The sequence below is a fragment of the Monodon monoceros genome, unplaced genomic scaffold (genome assembly GCF_005190385.1).
Source record: "Monodon monoceros isolate NGI ecotype Baffin Bay Population unplaced genomic scaffold, NGI_Narwhal_1 Super_Scaffold_5, whole genome shotgun sequence".
Classification (NCBI taxonomy): domain Eukaryota; kingdom Metazoa; phylum Chordata; class Mammalia; order Artiodactyla; family Monodontidae; genus Monodon; species Monodon monoceros.
Window position 1 is genome coordinate 112,545,378 of NW_021703782.1, and position 17,481 is coordinate 112,562,858.

General features: G+C 62.3%; 3 protein-coding genes across 6 annotated transcripts in view; 1 reads left to right on the top strand and 2 right to left on the bottom strand.

The window, feature by feature from the left end:
* The first annotated feature begins 8,230 nt into the window (after positions 1–8,230).
* On the top strand, positions 8,231–10,435 carry PAXX (PAXX non-homologous end joining factor). 3 transcript variants are annotated; one of them, XM_029203575.1, is made up of 7 exons: positions 8,231–8,458; positions 8,530–8,590; positions 8,832–8,881; positions 8,976–9,166; positions 9,243–9,314; positions 9,471–9,555; positions 9,659–10,435. In XM_029203575.1, the coding sequence occupies exons 1-7, from the start codon at positions 8,334–8,336 to the stop codon at positions 9,675–9,677; spliced, it is 603 nt and encodes a 200-aa protein (XP_029059408.1). In that variant the 5' UTR covers positions 8,231–8,333; the 3' UTR covers positions 9,678–10,435. The 3 variants fall into 3 exon arrangements, with proteins under 3 accessions (XP_029059408.1, XP_029059407.1, XP_029059409.1); XM_029203574.1 differs by having other exon boundaries at positions 9,655–9,856; XM_029203576.1 differs by lacking the exon at positions 8,832–8,881 and having other exon boundaries at positions 9,016–9,166; positions 9,655–9,849.
* Positions 10,436–10,464: 29 nt separating this feature from the next.
* CLIC3 (chloride intracellular channel 3) lies at positions 10,465–12,342 on the bottom strand. Its single transcript, XM_029203578.1, is given in 6 exon segments — positions 10,465–11,093; positions 11,212–11,250; positions 11,252–11,363; positions 11,416–11,471; positions 11,473–11,522; positions 12,307–12,342. Coding segments are annotated over 6 exon segments (870 nt in total). The 3' UTR covers positions 10,465–10,516.
* A 2,009-nt stretch (positions 12,343–14,351) lies between these two features.
* ABCA2 (ATP binding cassette subfamily A member 2) overlaps positions 14,352–17,481 on the bottom strand; it is a 20,836-nt gene continuing 17,706 nt past the window's right edge. For both annotated transcript variants that reach the window (XM_029202566.1, XM_029202567.1), the window contains exons 43-48: positions 17,238–17,341; positions 17,060–17,152; positions 16,857–16,959; positions 16,643–16,780; positions 16,362–16,568; positions 14,352–15,941 (exon numbers count right to left, since the gene is read on the bottom strand). In XM_029202566.1, the coding sequence (XP_029058399.1) occupies positions 15,906–15,941; positions 16,362–16,568; positions 16,643–16,780; positions 16,857–16,959; positions 17,060–17,152; positions 17,238–17,341 (681 nt within the window). In that variant the 3' untranslated portion in view covers positions 14,352–15,905. The remainder of the gene's footprint in view (positions 15,942–16,361; positions 16,569–16,642; positions 16,781–16,856; positions 16,960–17,059; positions 17,153–17,237; positions 17,342–17,481) is intronic.

The window sequence follows — 17,481 nt, forward strand, 5'->3', positions numbered from 1 at the left end:
GGTGTGCTGCGGAGGACAGCAGGCCCCTCAGCCCCGCCTCTGGGTTGTGCTCACTGCCACTCCCCAGGCCTCAGACCGGATGAGCGGCAGCTGCCCCCGCCCCCCGATTCCAGGTCAGGGAGGCTGTGGCACAGGGGCTGCCCCCCAGCTCTCCCTGTCCCTTCCCTGCAGTTCCAGGGCATCTGGTGCACGGCTGGGGCGGTGTCAGATGACCAGGGCTTCCTGGACTCCAAGGACAGCATGAAGATGCCCGTGGTCTTGGTGACCCCCTTGGCCAACGGCGACCTGGGCCTCAAGTTTGGGTACCCCGCATACGGGATCCCAGGAGCCCCACCTCGGACTGGCCGTAGGCCCGGCCGGCGTGAGGTCAGACGTGAGCCAGCAGGAGCCAGAGGTGTCCCTGACCCGTCAGGGAGCCAGAGCCAGGCCCGACCCTGACCCTGTGGCTGCGGGGGCCGTTAAAGCAGCAGCTGCAGCTCGCCTGCCCCCCGAGGGGCCCGCCTGAGGCCTGGGCGTGGAGGAGCAGCGTCCTCGCGCGCGCGTGCGCGTGCGCGTGGGTGTGTCTGCAGGGGAAACCGGAAGGCCCCACAGACCCCGCAACCCCAGGCTGTGTCCCCCTGCCCCCCAGGGTGTCTCCTGACCTGTAAGTGAATTATAAAGCACCTGTGTGATTAAGCATCGATGTGAGGCGGGGACAGGTGGGCCCTGGGACAGGCTGAGCACCATCACCCACGCGCGGCCATCGGCAGCACCTAAGTGGCAGCCGTTTGTGTCATGGTCGGGCAGCGTCCTCAGGGGCTGGGGGCTGGCCCGGACCCTCCCCGCTCAGGGGGCCCAGCGGGGCTGCTGCGCACGCTGCTGGGGTCCTCCTTCCCAGGCCCGATGGCGGGTGCCAGAAGACGGACGCGACCCTCACCAAGGATGCCGTGGACGGGCGGCTCAGCAGCGCGGGTGAGGCGGGCAGTGCCGGGAGGGAGACAGAGGGTGGGCAGCGGCAGGGCTGGCTCGGCCAGGGCCGTGCGGAGGGGACGGGGCGTCCTGAGCCGGCGCCCAGCTCAGCAGGCTCTCGCTTCCCCAGCCATGGCCCAGACCAACATCCGGGTGGCTTTCACCGACTACAAGCACTTCACCGTGTTGTACTCCAAGAGGCAGAAGGGGGACGTTAGGAACGTCTGGCTGCAGCTCTACAGCGGGTGATGGGTGGTGGGTGACCCAGCTAGAGGGGCAGCACTCCTGACGCATCCCTCAGCCCATCACGGCCTTCTCTGGGGGCCACATGCAAGGTTTGGTCTGTAGTGCCCACGTGCCCTTCGCAGCAAGCTCTGACTCGGTGGCAGGTGGAACCACCATCTCCCAGTGTCTCCTTGGGGTCCCTCCCCACCCCCTGCTCCCCACTTCCCCCTCCACCTCCCAGCCCTGCCCCTCTGCTCACCGGCCCTCCCTGCTCTCAGCCCGGGCCCCAGAGCCATTTCCTGAAGATGTCCAGAAGATGCAGCAGCTGGCACCCCAAGTGGGCTTGAACCCCAGCCAGGGCGCCCTGCTGCCCAAGTCAGGTGAGCGCTGTCCCCATGCCGGCTCAGGGCTGCAGGAGCTGAAATACCCTAGACCCTGATGGTGGGGGGGTGGGGTCGGGGGAAGCCAGGGCCCAAGCCTCACTCCACTAGCCCCAGACCCAGAAAAGGAGGACCAGGGGAGGGTGGGCGGTACCCTGGCCGGTGCCCCTCAGGAAGGGGTCACAGGCCAGGAGGCTTGGCTACTCTGGGGAGGGTGTGGCGCCTCCGGCCCGGGGAGGGGGCACTGGGTGTTTCCTCGGGCCCTGCTGTCTTCCACAGACCAGTGTACTGGTGCCCTCGCCTAGGTGAGTGCATGGGGCTGGCCCCATGCCCTCGCCTAGGTGAGTGCATGGGGCTGGCCCGGACCCAGTGCCCTGCTGACCCAGGGAGGCCCCTCCTGGCCGGAGGGCTGCACTCTGGGGGTCCTCCGTCCTGGGGCAGCGGCGGGGAGGGACAGAGTGGGGCCCCGGGGCGGGCCCAGGGAGGGCAGGAGGAGGTGAGAGGATGCCGCCCCTCCCCACAGCTGCTGCCCGGTTGGTTTGCAGTAAGGGACCCAGCCCAGGGGTTGGAGCAGAGGGCCGTGATGCTGGGGCTCAGGGTACCCAGCCTTCCTCAAAGAGCAGTGGCCTCCCTCCACCCCCAGGCCCCAGCACCATAAACTGTCTCGAAAAGCCAGTGCTGTGCTTTTCTTGGGTGGGGGCAGGAATAGGGGGATGGGGCAGAGGAACCGTGTGGACCGGGGCAGGTGCACTCTGGGTCCCCCTGAGGCCTGGGACCCGCCCGGAGAGGGACAGTGCGGGGCTCAGGCTCCAACCCTGCAGGGAGGCCCCTCCATGGCCGGTTCTGGGGACCCAGAGAGACTGGAGTGGGACCCCTCGCCACGCAGGCAGGTGTTAGGCCTGGGAGGGGCCGAGGCTTAGCCCCACGGGTGGTAGGATCCTCCATCGGTCAGATAGGGCATCCCTGGGTCCCCCGCTGACCCCGGGCGCCAGGCCAGGGGTGCTGCCCTCGCTCCGTGGCGCAGACCTGCGTGCAGTTGCCTGACAGAGCCGTGCCCGACCCACACCCAGCGCGTGCCTGGGCTCCACAGGCCCTGGGGTCCTCCCAAACCGCAGCCCAAGCGGGTCTGCGCCACTTCCCACCCCAGGCAGCCTTCCAGCACCCCTTCTCCCTTGACCCCCGCCCTCAAGGCAGAGCTCTGTCCTGCCGTTGTGTTTATGAGGGAAACAGCGCGGTCCTTCAAGGACTGGTCCTGAAGAATTTGAGGGTAAAATGGCACAGTATCTGTCACGTAACTAGTTCAGAAAAAAATCGTACCAGATGTAAATATGTCAAAATGTTGATCGTGGTTCCATCTGGGTGACGGTTTGTTATACTATCATTTCTGCTCTTCAGTCGGTTAGACAGGTTTTCCTTAGAAACACAGCCCTGTCCTACCAGACGGCGAGGTCACTGGGATAAAGAGCCCCGCATCCCAGGGACCGCAGACAGCCCCTCCACACCTGCACCCAACACCTGGAGGCCCTGCCGCTGCCCCTGCCGCCTGGCCGACCTGCCGGCCTCTGGCCCTCTGCAGACACTACAAGGGCAGGGTCTCCCCCCTCCCCCCAGCCTGACACCAGTCCCACTATGTGGGAGCAGGTGGGAAGGCCCAGAGATCCAGCACCTCCCACCCAAGATGCCACCTGCCAACCAGCAGAGGCACCCGCAGAGAGAGACTGGTGATGAACTTGCAGTCAACTTGCTTTTTCTTCTGCCCTTTGCAGCGCCATGTGGCTTGTGGGATCTCTCTTCCCCAACCAGGGATCAAAGCCGGGGCCCCCCGCAGAGCAAGTGCCGAGTCCTAAGCACTGGACCGCCAGGGAATTCCCAGTTGATCTATTGATCAACTGATCTATCGGTTGTCATTCAGCTTCCACGTGGAACGAGAGAAGACGTGGTGGAAATTGCCCAGGAGCAGGGATTTAAGGCGGGGCGGGGTGGGGGGAAGAGTCTCCAGCAGGCTCTCGGTGCCTTCCTTCCCCACTAACTCATCCCTCCCATGTCCCCTGGGAAGGATCTGGAGTGAGGAGATGCAGTTTTCCCTTCACGGCCCATTGGGGGGCAGCCCCCCAGGGCCCCTCTGGACCCAGGAAGGGTCATGCCCCTGGCAGCGGCGGATCAGCCCAGTCCTGCATGCCCTGCTCCGGCCACACGGGGGCAGACTTCAGCCAGTTCTCCACCCGGAAGCCCAGGGCTGCGTGTGTAAGATCTGTCGGCTGGCACCCTTCTCTGGTCACAACTACTCCAGTGGGTCCCATCTCGCTGAGAGTAAAGGCCAAAGTCCTTAGGTGGCCAACAAAGGCCCCCCGATCGGCCTTCTTCTGACCCCACCACTATGACTGCCAAGAGCCGGGTCGCTGGAAAAAAGATTGTCCCAAACCTCGGTGCTTCGGGTGCCTTCAGCCCTCGGACCAGCCTTTCCAACGCCCTCCTGACCTCCAGAGACGGGGTCCGAGGAACCACGGGGGCTCTTCCCAAACCTCCCTCTTTTTTTTTTTTTTTTTCTTAAACTGTGTCTTTTCTTTCTTTCCAACCCTCCCTCTCAATCAGCTGAGGTTGGTTACTGATTATTTACATTGACGAGAGAAAAAGACAAGTTTTGTTTGAGCTAAACTGAGGACTGCAGAGCAGGAGACCCAGATTCAAGAAGCACTTGACTTGTGTTCCCCAGGCTACACAATGGGGGAGGCCTATACAAGCAAAAACTGCAAAGTTACATAAATTGTCAAGAATTAAAATTGGAGCTGGCAATGAGGAAGGTGCTTATAAAGCAAGAATTGGTTGGGCTCCAAAATGCATAGTTACCAGGAGAGATCTTGAGATTATAAGGTTGCTGGTGGCAGCAACTAGCAGACACTATTTTGAGAACAGTTGCTCATGACCTTGAGTCTGATACAGTTCAGAAAATTCAAGTTCCCAGTGATGCAGGAACTGTCTGAAACCACATCCTCAATGGCCACCCGGCTCCAATTCGGATGCCTGAACCACAGTTTAATACCTTGTCAGAACAACAAACATCAAACATGACAAGGGTACATTTCTTCAAGTTTTCGAAACAGATTAGCAGGTAGGTACACAGCAAGTCAGCATGACCTTGGCGTCTGGGAAGGGAATCTCATCTTCGAAGGAATACTGGCATTGGTGTTGCTGGGGAGGGGGCAGCACGCAGCATTTATGCCTGTATTCAAAGTGGACATTCTAAACAATCAGGTAATGCATTTTTCTCCTCCTCCTCCTTATTTTTTAATGGTTAAAGCAGATACACAGTTTACGTTTGACGGGCCATAAGACAGGCTGTTCTAATTAGCATAAAGTTCAAGCCAAAGTATGTCTAATCCAGAATAACTTCCCCATACCTTAATATGTGAACATTTCTTTCATCAGCTGTGTCTTCCCGAAGTGCTTGTTTAATCCTTTCTGTGTTGAGTGTGCTCTTGCTGTTTTCGCTGTTCTAAGACACAAACTTTAGATGGGAAATTCCTGAGAGATCTCCCTCCTACCCCTCCTTGTCAGGTGAATGTGACCTCAGTAGGCTTCCCATATGTGCACTCTCCCTTCCACATGGGACAGGACACCCAGGAAAGGTCCTCCCTGGCATCAAGGGACGAAAGTTGCTGAATCTGTAAAAAACCTGACCGTTGATCAGCAATGCTTTTAGAGAAAGCATGTAAAGATGAATAAACAGAAACCTTATTTAAAATAGTCAGGAGGCCACAAGGGGGAGACCTCACCCCCTACTGTGCAGCCTCAATTGCAGACCAACAGGAAGGTTACTAGTTACTACCCAGCGGGAGGAAGGAAGATTTTTCTTCCCACCCAGCAACAGCCCAGGCAGTGAGAGACCAGCACAGTTCAGCCAATGAAAAGCCACCACACTTCCAACTCCCAGTTTCCTCCAATGGACTCTTCTGTTTAGAACACCCCACCCCATTCCCCCTTCTCCTCTATAAAAGAGTTTCCTGTCTTTTGTTCTTCAGATTTGCCTGTGGTTCCCCTAGATCGCTCGCACTGAACTGTGATTCTTTGCTGTTCCCAAATAAACCCACGCGCTGGCAAAATAACTGGCTGTTTTATCGTTTTAGGTCAACACATACAAGAAAACACAAGTCCAGGGATTAAGGACCTGATACCTTTAGAGGTCATTATTCAGCCTACCACATTCTACCTAGAGACAACTTCCTAGAGCCTGAGCACTGTGCCTGGAGGGACTAATGTTTAAGGCTGTCCCGGGGGCTGGTGACTCCACACTCACATCTCTGGGCCTGATCCTCTAGACTAGGGTCTTGTGCACACAGCAGCTTTCATTCATCTCCATCAGACATACAGCCACATCGAGAACACATAAGACAAAGGAGAGGCGCCCATGTTCTCTCCAGTCCTGCCTTAGGCCAATCATCTCGGAAAGGGCACTTCTTTCTTTTTTTTTTTTTTTTTGGCTGCGTCAGGTCTTAGTCTCAGCACGTGGATCTTTCTTTGCAGCGCATGGGCTTCTCTCTAGCTATGGCGTGCGGGTTTTCTCTCTCTAGTTGTGGTGCATGGGCTTAGCTGACCCTCAGCATGTGGGATCTTAGTTCCCCAACCAGGGATCGAACCCGCGTGCCCTGCATTGGAAGGCGGATTCTTTACCACTGGAACACTGGGGAAGTCCTGGGAAGGGCATTTCTACTCTTCCTAAATGATCCCTCCCCTCCTCCCCTGCACCTCTCTCCAACTCCACTCTGAGCCCCTGGCCCAGCCTTCATCAGCTCCGTCCTGAGGAACTCAGCAGCCCTCTACTAGTCTCCCTGCCCCCCTCACCTCCACTCCCACAGCCCTTCATCCCCTCACCTCATGGGCTTTATACACATAAATCAGAAGTGCCACTCCCCACCCCAGCCCTGCTTAAACCCTCCAAAGGCTCCCCACTCTGCATTCACTCACTTACATATTTATTGAATATCTCTATGTGCCAGCCACTGTTTAGACACTGAGGATACAGTGGCAAATAAAACAGACAGAATGTTCTGCCCTTGTGGACCTCATGGGGAAAATTGGCAATAAACAGGATAAATAGCTATATTAGTCACCTACTGCTGAAGACCAGATTACCCCAAAACTCAGTGGCTTTAAACAACAGCGTGTATCGTCTCCCAGTTTCTGAGGGTCAAGAATCCGGTCCTGGGTGCTCTGGACCCTCCGGCGCAAAATCCCTCGTGAGGCTGCAGTCGAGCCACTGGCTGGGGCTGTGTCCTCATCAGGAGGCTCAGCTGGGAAGGGGTCTGTGTCTCAGCTCCCTCACTGGTTGTTGGCCAGGCCTTGGTCCTTTGCCACAGGACTCCTCATGTCATGGTGAGCAATTCCAGAGAAAGAAAGAAGCGACAGCCCATCACCTCTGCCACATTCTATTGGCTAGAAGCCAGTTACTCAATCCAGCCCACACTCAGGGGAGGGCTACACAAAGGTGCAAACGCAGGAGGCACGTGGTTGGGGGCCATCTTGGAGGCTGCTGTCACAACACGTTAATCAGAATGTGCTCTGTGTGGTGACAAGCTGGAAAACAAATAGATGAAAGAGGAGAGAGGACATGAGATGTTGGGCCGGGTGCTGAAACTGGATATAAAACAATAGGGAAGGCCTCACCGAGAAGGTGACTTTTGAGTAAAGACCTGAAGGGAGTGAGTAACCCTGGGGAAAGGGGGTGCCGGGCAGAGACAACAGCGAATGCAGAGGTCCTGAGGCAGGAGCCTCATGGGAAGGGGCTTGTCGCGTGAGGGTTGTCGAATAGGAGGAAGTAGGCGACGAGGCAGGCCTGGCTGCAGCCATACTTGAAGTGCATTAGCACAGCCTACAAACCCACCTGCCGCCCTCGTACGCCTCGCTGCGGGCACCCTGGCCTCTAGCAAAGCCTTGAGCACAGCTGCTCTGTGTCCACTATGGGGCTTCCGCAGAGGCTGCCCCCTCTGCCTGGTACCCTCTTTCCTGGCACGCTCCACCTCTCTCTTCTTCCAGGTCACATGCACTTGGCACGACCTGAGGATTGCATGTTTCGTTTGTTTATTTGTCCATCCCATGAGCTTTCACAAGCTCCAGGAGATCAGAGACCTTGTCTCTTGATCAAGGTGTGCCCAAGGCCCGGGACAACACGAGGCAAAGAACAGGTGCTGGGTAAACATTGTGGAATGCATGAACGAGTGGCGGAAGCCTGTTGCACCGGTTACCGTACTTTATTCACTTCCGTATTTTGACTTGTTTCAGTTGACAATAGGAAGCAGGGGGCGAGGGGGAGGCCGCAGCGATCAGCGAGGGGGTCAAAGCAGTCTGAGGCCAGAGCAGTGGCCGGCGGCCTGCGCCCAGTCAGGGTTTGCGCGAAGGGGGGGAACCCCGGACTCAGCGGGGACAGAGCAGGGGGTAAGGCTCAAAGAGACCCCCAAGTGTGCGCGGGGTCCCGAGTCCCGGACCGCGCTGCACAGCCCTTGTCCAGTAAAACAGCGCTCAGGACACGCCAGCCCAGCCCGGGAGCCCCGCCCTGCGCACGAAGCTCCGCCCCCACCGGTGCAAGCACCGTCCCATGACTAAGCCCCGCCCATCTAGCCCCGCCCCGCGCAGGCCCCTTGGGCACCGCTCGGCACTGCCCCCCCACCCCCAGCCCGCCCACCGGCACGGGCCCCGTCACCGCTCCGGAAGCCTTCCGCCCGCGCAGGCGCCCTAGGTCCCGAGGCGGCCCTGGATCCGCCCGGTCCCTCCGCCTGCCGAGGTGCCATGGTTCCGCCGCCGCTGTCGCCGCCGCTCTGCACGCTGCCGCCCGGCCCCGGACCCCCGCGCTTCGTGTGTTACTGCGAGGGGGAGGGCAGTGGGACGTGGGAACGCGGCGGCTTCAACCTCTAGTGAGTAGCGGGGTCCGCAGGGCTGCGGGCAGCTCTGCGGGCGGTCCTGCCTGACAGCCCCTCCCCTGCAGTGTGACGGACGCCGCGGAGCTTTGGAGCACCTGCTTCACGCCGGACAGCCTGGCGGCCCTCGTGGGTAACAGGGCTCCTGGGCGGCCGGCAGCCTCCAGCACCCCACGCCCGCAGCGCGGACCACGTGTGGGATCGAAGGGGGCGGCCTGGGATTCCCCGGAATGGTCAAGACACCCTTCCCACGGCTCTGTAGCTGTAGTCCTAAGATTGGCCCCGGGCGGCTCTGGGTCGGGCAGGTTTGGGGTGTCCCCAGTAGTCCTAGAGTGTCAGGCACCTGGTGACCAGTCCCTGTGCCCTGTAGAAAGCCCGTTTTGGCCTGAGTGCGGCTGAAGACATCACCCCCCGCTTCAGGTGAGCCCCTGAGCGGGGGGAGGGGGGGCAGGTGGGATGGGGAGCGAGCGGCGAGTGGGTCTGGTCACAGCGCTCAGCCCGCCTCCTTTCCCAGGGCAGCCTGCCAGCAGCAAGCTGTGACTCTCACCCTGCAGGAGGACAGAGCATCCCTGACCCTTTCAGGGGGGCCCTCTGCGCTGGAATTTGACCTCTCCAAGGTGCCGGGCCCAGAGGCAGCCTCCAGGTTGCAGGCACTGACACTGGGCCTGGCAGAGCGCGTGTGCAGCTTGGAGCGGCGGCTGGCAGGTAGGGTGGGGGGTAGGCATCTCACACTCTCACTGGGGTCCCCCTGCTGGGGCCTCCATTCCTGCTTTCTCCCCAGCTGCTGCAGAGGAGACGGCCACCAGCCCCAGGAAGAGCTCCCGGCAGGTGGGCCCTCCATTCTTCTTACCAGGTAAGGCCTGTCACCTGTGACTTGGGTTGGGTGACTCAGTTTCCCCAGAACAAGCCTCAGGCTCCAGAGAGAGGATCTGTCTGTGTGGAGAAGGGGTTGTGGCCCTGGCATCCTGCTAGATTCAGGAGCCCCCCTCCCTCATCCTCTTTTCCCCAGACCCGGATCCTCAGAGAGGTGGCCCTGGACCTGGGGTCAAGAGGCGGTGTCCGGGAGAGTCTCTCATCAACCCTGGCTTCAAGAGGTGCCCACCCACTTCCCCTCCCTCTTGTGCCCAGGGTCCATCCCTGGACCCTGCCCGCCCATCCACACCCCCATGGTGTCATTCCCTCTTCTTTCCCAGCAAGAAACCAGCTGGTGGTGTAGACTTCGACGACCCCTGAAGGTGCAGCAAAAAGTGTGACCGTCGGGAGGCTGCTTGCCGGGGGAGGGGCAGCCCCTGGGACCCTCCCACTGGCACCTGCCCATCTCGCTGCCAGGCAGGAACAGGCCTGCTCCTCCAGCCCCTTCCCCATCAAATAAACATCTTTATCTGGCGGAGGTCACAGAGGTCAGGGCCAGGCTCTGGTTCCTGGGGGCTGGCTCCAGGAGAGGGTTCGGGGATTGCCAGGCCTGCGGTCTGGGCGTGGGGCCGCATCAGGCTCTGCGCTCCATGGTGGAGCTGCCCGGCTCTCCCCACCTGCCCAGCTGTCCCTGCCTGGCCAACCCAGGAGCCAAGAAGGTTGTGTGAGGTGGGGCTGGGGCTCTGAGAGGCTAGAACTCTGCTCTTGTCCCTCCGGGCACACGCCTCCCTGATGCAAACCCCACGTGATGACCAGGGAGATGGGGGTGGGCTGCCTGCCACCTGGGGCAGAGCTGAGGAATGTGGGCCCGCCCTCCGGCCTGGAGACCCGAGTTGCCCAGACGGGGCTCTGTTCCCCACCCTCCCCAGCCATCCTGCCGCCCCACCCTGGCCTGACTGGTTTGGGAGTCCAATCTAGTCCCGCCATCCCAGAGGAGTGGGGGTATGGACCGCGCGCCGCCCACTGGGTTCTCTGCCGGTCCTTCCTGGCTGTCATCTGGAGCTGAACGTCTCACGGTAGGAGTTTGGGGGTGGCAGAAATTGCGGGGCTTCTGGTCCTCGTATGTCCGTACCCGCTCACTGAGGCAGAGATACCTTTCTGGGGCTGCAGAGGAGCGGGCGGGTGGCGGGGAAGGTGGGCGCGCTAGCGCGGGCGCACGGCGGGCCGGTAGGCCGCCAGGATCTTGGCGCTGTGTGGACACGTGTAGTTGAACTCCTTCTCCTGCAGGGCGTTGTCCGGGTAGCGGCGGACGCCACGCGGCTCAGAGGGGATGGGCGCCTGGCAGAAGTGCGCGCACACTGTCTGCGGGCGAGGGGCGCGGTCGGGGTCTCCTCGAGGGTCCGCCCCGCCCCGCCTTGTCCCGCCCGGCCCGGCGCTCCCGTTCACGATGTGCAGCTTGGGCAGCAGCCCGCAATCGGCCAGTGTGAGCTGGTCGCCGTCCACAAAGCGGTGGCGTGACTCGCGCAGCTGCGGCTCCCGCGCCAGCTCGTGCTCCAGGGGTGCGCGCAGGTAGCTGTCCAGCTTGGCGAGGGCGCACAGCAGATGCTGGTACAGGGCTGGGGGCGGGGAGCGCCACTCCCCCCAGCCTCGCCGTGTCTCCGGACCCTCCTCGCCATTGTCCAGCGCGGGCACCGGGTTCTTGATGAAGGCGGAGAATTTGTGAAAGACGTCATTGCCCGCCGCGGTGGACTCCCTGTATCTGGGCGCTAGGCTGGGGAATCTGAGGGTGGAGGGGTTTTGGGTCAGACCCTTGCCCCCCTGCGGGGCCCCGGGCTCTGTCCTGGGGGTGTCCTGCCTGAGGGCCCCATCTTGCCCCTCCCACCGCACCGGGCCCTCACTCTGGGGGGCCCAGCGTCTCCTCCAGAAACTCCTCAATGCAGCGTGTTCGTTTTGGCGTCGCCGTCATACAGCAGGACGGGCAGCTGCGAACCCAGGGCAAAGTCTTTCAGCACATCTGGGGACCTGTGGGCACAAGGCAGGGTGCAAGCGGCTGGCCCAAGGAGGGCCAGAGCCAGCAAGGGGTTCCCGGGGCAGGGGCTCACCTGCGGGGTCCACGGTGGCGAGTGTGAAGGACACGCCCTTGAGAAGCAGGATCGTGGGGCCTCTGACAAGAAGGGCGGTGACCCATGCTCTTGCCGTCCTCGCTCGCCTGGATGGGAGGTGTAGAGGGGCGTCGGAGCAGGGAGCACACCCAGGAGCCCCGCGGCCTCCCACTGCCAAGAGGTTGGAGCAAGGCTAGGGCTCCAACTCAGTTGGGCATGGCCTGGACAAGCGGCCGCGAGGGCCCTTCACTCGGTCCCTGGGAGGCGGGGAGGGCTGCAGCGCTGCTGAGAGCTTGGAGGCTGGGCCAGGGCACCGGGGTGAGGGGTGCAGAGGCGGGAGCCTGGCTCTGGAGCTTGGTCCCTCGGCCCTTATCTTCAGAGCCTGGGCTGAGGCCAGGCCCCTGGGCACCAGGGCCTGCAGGCTGGTTGCAAGGGTGGGGTGGGACAAGTGAGCTGTTTCCGGAGTGATTCATCTTGCTGCACCGGGTACCTCGCTGCCCTGGGCTTCAAGGGTGGGAGGAGGCCAGGCCCTGGCAGCCCCTCACTGGAGTCGGCAGATCTAGGCACGGAGGGCTGCCTAGCACAGCCCCTCTTCTGCTGCATTGACCCCAGCCTCCACCGGGCCTCGGCCACTGCTCCCTTCCTGCTACATGCCCGCCCCCCAGGGGCTTTTCCTTCAGGAGGGCTGGGCTGTGCCCGGGAGTCAAGGCTGGGAGTCAGGGTGAGGCCACCCCAAGCCCTTTGGGAATGGTTCACCGGCGCTACCCCCCTCGCCGCCCCCACCTACGCATCCTCCAAAGGACAGCCGGAGTCTAGCGCAGGGCAAGGGGTGTGGACCCTGCCGCAGAGACCCACCCTTCAGCCCTCCCTGCAGCCCGGCCAGCCCGGCACCTTGACAAACGGCCGGAGCTTGGGGGTCTCGGCCATGGTGGGGAGCTTCGAGCGGCGGCAGGGCCTGGGCGAGGACCTGCGGAGCTCCCTTTAAGGTTCCCCGAGCGCCCCGCCCTCCCCGGCCCGGGAGCCCGCCCTGTGGAGTCACCTAGGTGGCGCACAGGCAGCCGGGGCTCAGTGCCGGCGTGAGGGTGTGACCGTGGAGAACTGAGTGCTCGGAGCTGGACAGGGGGCGCCACGGCTTGGGGGGCGGAGTGGTGGAGGAGGCCAGTGCACTGGCAGTCGGGGTGCCGACCTGGGAGGGGTCAGCTCTGGAGCAGGGCCACCCCCACCGTGAGCCCAACAGCCCTCCCTGCAGTGGACACCCCCGCCGCCTGGGAGGGTTCCCAGCCCAGAAAGCCGAGGAGCGGGAGGGAGATGAACAGCCCGGCCACAACCTGTTTCCGCATCTGCCGACCAGGGCACTACTGGAGTGATAAATCCTTGGGAGGGACGCCCCCCTCCCACCTACTGATCTCCGTTAGATACAGCCCCCCCCCACACCCAGGGCAGGGCCCACATTCCAAACGTGCCCAAGGGGGACAGGCTGGGCTCAGGTGTCTTTACCCGGCCGACCCCACACCCCTGCCCCTCCGTTGTGGGCTCAGGGCGGGTTTCTCCCTGCTCTTAACCTTTAAAAGAAAGAACGTTTGGGGTTAGAAGCCACAATCTTCTGAGCCATGGGAACCTCCCCCACCCCCACCCCCGCTCCACCTCCCCACTCTGGACTGGAAGGAGGCCAGAGGAGGCTGGGGGAGTTGGCAGCCTCACAGGTGTGCGCCTGCCGGCCCGCCCCGATAAGGGCCACTCACCGGACTCCCCACACTGGGGCACAGCGCCTGGGGGGAGGGGGCTTAGGGAGGAGCCCTCGTGGGGCAGCGCCACCTGGTGGCAGCCAGTGGGATATGCACGGCGCCTTCCACTCCAAGCCCAGGGCCTCGTTCCCCCGTCCAGGCCCCCAGCCCGACAGACCCTCTCCGGAAGCAACAGTGGTCGGCGCTCCTGGCAGAGGCCCCCTGAGCCTGGGGCTGACCTCGACATACTGTGGAGTTGGGGCCTGGGCCTCCGGACCACCTGCCACCACCATGGGGCTGCTCCTCAACCACTGGGGGGTCACCCGGCCCCCTTCCTGCTTCCCTGTCACCCTGGAGAAGGGCCGAGGCCCCTCCACACCTGCGCCTGTTCGCCAGACGCCCTGTGTGTAAGGGCAGCCTTACATGTCCGTTAGAAAAATGGTGGCATGGACAAATGAACACGCGGTGCAGAAAAAAGGAAATAAAACACCAACAGAACACATGACAGTGTGTTCCGTTGTACACGTATTTCAAGAACAAATCAGAACAACATACATACGGTTTGTGGTTACAACGGACAGAAATGTGGCAACCATATTCTTGGCAAGCGTGTGGGGAAACACACTCTGGGGGCGTCCCTGGTAAACAGCACCTGCCATCGAGTCGTCCCCATAAGTACACGAGGGACAAACGGGTGTGCAGTCCCCCAGGGTGTGGCAGAGTCCTGGTGCGTCCACAGGAGTGGACGGAGGTGGGTCTCACTAGCCTGAGATTTACTAGTGTTACGGGCTGAACTGTGTCCCCTCCAAATTCATATGAAGTCCTCCTCCCCAAGCCCCCACCCCTCAGAATGTGACCATATTTGGAGAGGAGGTCTTTACAGAAGTAATCAAATTAAGATGAGGTCATTACGATGGGCCCTAACCCAACATGGCTGTGTCCTTCCTTATAAAAAGGGGAGGGACTTCCCTGGTGGTCCAGTGGTTAAGAATCTGCCTTCCAAAGGAGGGGACGTGGGTTCGATCCCTGGTCGGGGAACTAAGATCCCACATGCTATGGGACATCTAAGCCTGCGCGCCACAACTACTAAGCATGCAGGCCACAACTAGAGAGAAGCCCACGCACCGCAACAAAGATCCCGAACACCGCAACTAAGACTCGACACAGCCAAAAATAAATGTTTTTAAAATATATACATACATATAAAAAAGGGGGAGATGTGGACACACACACAGAGGGAGAGAGCCCTGTGTGAAGGTGGAGGCAGAGACGGGGGTGACGCTTCCAAAGCCAAAGGCCCCAAAGAAAATCACCAGCACCTGGGAGGGCAGGGAGCAGACCGTCCCTCACAGCCTCGGGAGGCTCCAACCTGCCGACACCTTGATCTTGGGCTTCTGGCCCCCAGACGGTGAGAGTAAATGTCCGGTGTTTAAGGCGCCGCGGTTATGGTACTTTGTTATGGCAGCCCTAGCAAACCAGGCCAAGTGGGAGAGAGAAGCCCAGCAAACTGAAAAACTACCCGTTAGCGTATGTCACTCTGAGCCTATGCTTGTGTGTATCCTGCAGGCGGACCTCTGACGAGTACAAACACAGACATTCAATTTGTGTTTTCTATCTGCTTGCATTGTATGAAATTTCTACCATGTTTCAAAGTTTTTAAAGAAGTGAGAACAAACCTATGGTCACCAACATTAACCAGACCACAACCTACCCCAGCCACTTGCATTGTCCCTAAGTAACCCTCCCCGCCGCCCCTGCCATATCCACAGAGCAGACCCCCGAGGGCCCTTGGGGGCTGCCCGCCCTCCTCCTTTCACAGTCCCTGCGGGGCAGGCTCGGCCCGGCCCCAGGTCCCAGGACTGCTGTCCTCGACTTCATCCCTGTGTTGGAAACTCTTCTCTCCTGAGCCCCGGCCTGCAGGGGGAGGAGCCCACCCCTCCTCCAGGCTGACCCAGTCACCCTCCCCCACCCTGAGCCCGGCCTACGGGGCAGGGGCTGTACCTTGGCATCCAGCGCGCCCACCTTCACCCCACACCCCACCCTACACACGCAAGCTGGCCTGAACTTTTTTGTTTATTTAAAACAAACATCTGTGCGCTCCGTACGGGTCTGGCTCCCGGGTGGGCGGGCAGGGGGCCAAGCTGGGTGGGAGAGCAATGGCAGCTGGAGGGGGTGGGGAGGGGGTCCGGCCCCTCACCGGGCCGGTGGGGCCAGCTTCCCCGTTTCTGCTACCCGGCCCACTGCCCCGTGGCAGCCCCCTCCCCGGCCCACGACAACGGCTCCCTGCGGGAAACCAGGGTGACGAGGCTCGTCCTGAAGCAAAATGAACAGGCGCCTTGGGTGGGACCTAACCCCGCCCCCCAGTCCCAGGCTGGCAGCAGCCACCATCCAAACTGGGTGTGAGAGAACCGCCCATTCAGGAGGGCAGGGGTCGCCAGGAGTCGGGCGGTACCTGGCAGCCCGGGTCACCCCGAGGCCCTGGGGGTGGCGGGCAGAGCTGCGCAGGGGCGAGGGGCTGGCCAGACCCCAAGGCTTTAAGGCAGAGCAGGCTGAGGGTGTGCGCAGCCGGGGCCGGGCCAGCCTTTGGCACAATGAGGGGAGGGCGGCGCGATGGCCGAGGAGGGCGGGGCTGGAGGGACCTGAAGCCCTTGGTCCTGGACCTCCCACTCCAGGGCCTTGGCAGGCGGGCACTGGGGGCACAGGGTGGGACCTCAGCCACCGCCCGACTTCCGTTCCCACAGCGTGACCTTGACCCAGCTCCGGCGGTCAGCAGAGCGTGTCCGTGTTGAAGGAGAGCTGGGCCTGGGGGACAGGGACAGGCCTGGCTCGGGCGTCTGGCCCCGCGCCTGCCCCAGGCTGGCCCGCACGCAGGCTCTGCCACCTCTGTCCGCCCTGAGCTTCCTCTCAGTGGTCAGCTCCCCGCGTGGCCTGCCTCTGCCAGGCCGGTGGCTGCTGTCCCCAGGCTCTGCTCCCCCCACCTCCGCTCTGCCTGTCTCTGAAACGCCCTCCGTTTCCAAGCTGTGCTGGGGTCTGTGTGGGTCTGTCTCCTCTGCCTGTGCCCAGGCCTCCTGTGTCCACTATAGTCCTGAGCATCAGGCGGGTCCCTCTGTTCCCGTGAGCTCAGGACAGCAGGGGCCCCGGGGCCACCCCCCAGCCCCACCCCCATCCCGAGCCTGGGCTCTCTGGCCGGCTTGGCTGCCCTGACGCTAGGACGCTGCTCACCCTCTCCTCCTCGAAGCTGACGAGGCCCTCGTCCTCCGTGTCCAGGTCCTCGGGCTCGTCGGCCACGAGCGCCCGCAGCTCAGTGGTGGGGGGCCGAGGCCGGAAAAAGCTGAGTAGGCGGCCCAGCGGGGACTGCAGCGCCGAGGGTGGCTCTGTCTCCTGCGGCTCCAGGTTGTCGCTCTGCTTCTTGGCGAAGTTCACGAACACCTGGTGGGCAGGGACAAGGGGGTGGGTGGGGGCCAGCCCAGGTGGGCCCGGCGGCCCCGGCCCAGGGCACTCACGTTGTCCAGGGTGGTCTGGCTGACTGAGTAGTCCTCGAGGCCCAGCACGCCCACCACCTGCTCCATCTTGCTGAACACCTGCGCCAGCGAGATGTGCTCCGACTTGAGCTGGTACTGCACCTTTGTGTGGTGCCGCTCCTGGCGGGGCACAGCGGTCAGAGGCCGCTCGGGCAGTGCCGCCCCGCCCCGCCCCTCGCGCCGGGGCCCCGCCCACCTTGAGCACGGCCTCCGGGAAGTTCCTGCTGAAGAACCGCACCACGTCCTTCACGTTCTGGCTGCCCTTGGTCCTCACCGTGATCATGTAGCCGTCCCCGAACCTGCGGGATAGGCCCTTGGCCCCAGCCCGGCCGCCAGGGGAGCCCAGCCTCCGCCTGCCGCGGCCCACAGCCCACCGTCCCTGCCGCCCCCGCTGCTCACCGGTTCTTCAGATGCTGGATGCTGCCCAGACAGCGCAGGCGCCCGTTCACCATGATGGCCAGCCGCGTGCACAGCGCCTCGCACTCCTCCATGCTGAGGGCGAGACGCACAGGCTGGCACGGGAGGTGGGGAGGGCCCGATGTGCGGGGGCTGGGGGGGGGGGCGGGGGCGAGCGGACCTGTGCGAAGTGAGCACCACCGAGCGCCCTGTCTTGATGAGGTCCAAAATGAGGTTCCAGAGGAAGCGCCGAGCCTTAGGGTCCATGCCTGTGGTAGGCTCGTCCTGGGGGTGGTGCCAGGCTCAGCTGCTGCACCCGTTCACCCCAGCTAGCCCCACCAGCTGCTTCCTGCCCAGCCCCCCAGGAAGACAAAGGTGGGGCACCCGACCCCCATCCCACCCCCGGGCCCCCCACAAAGACAAAG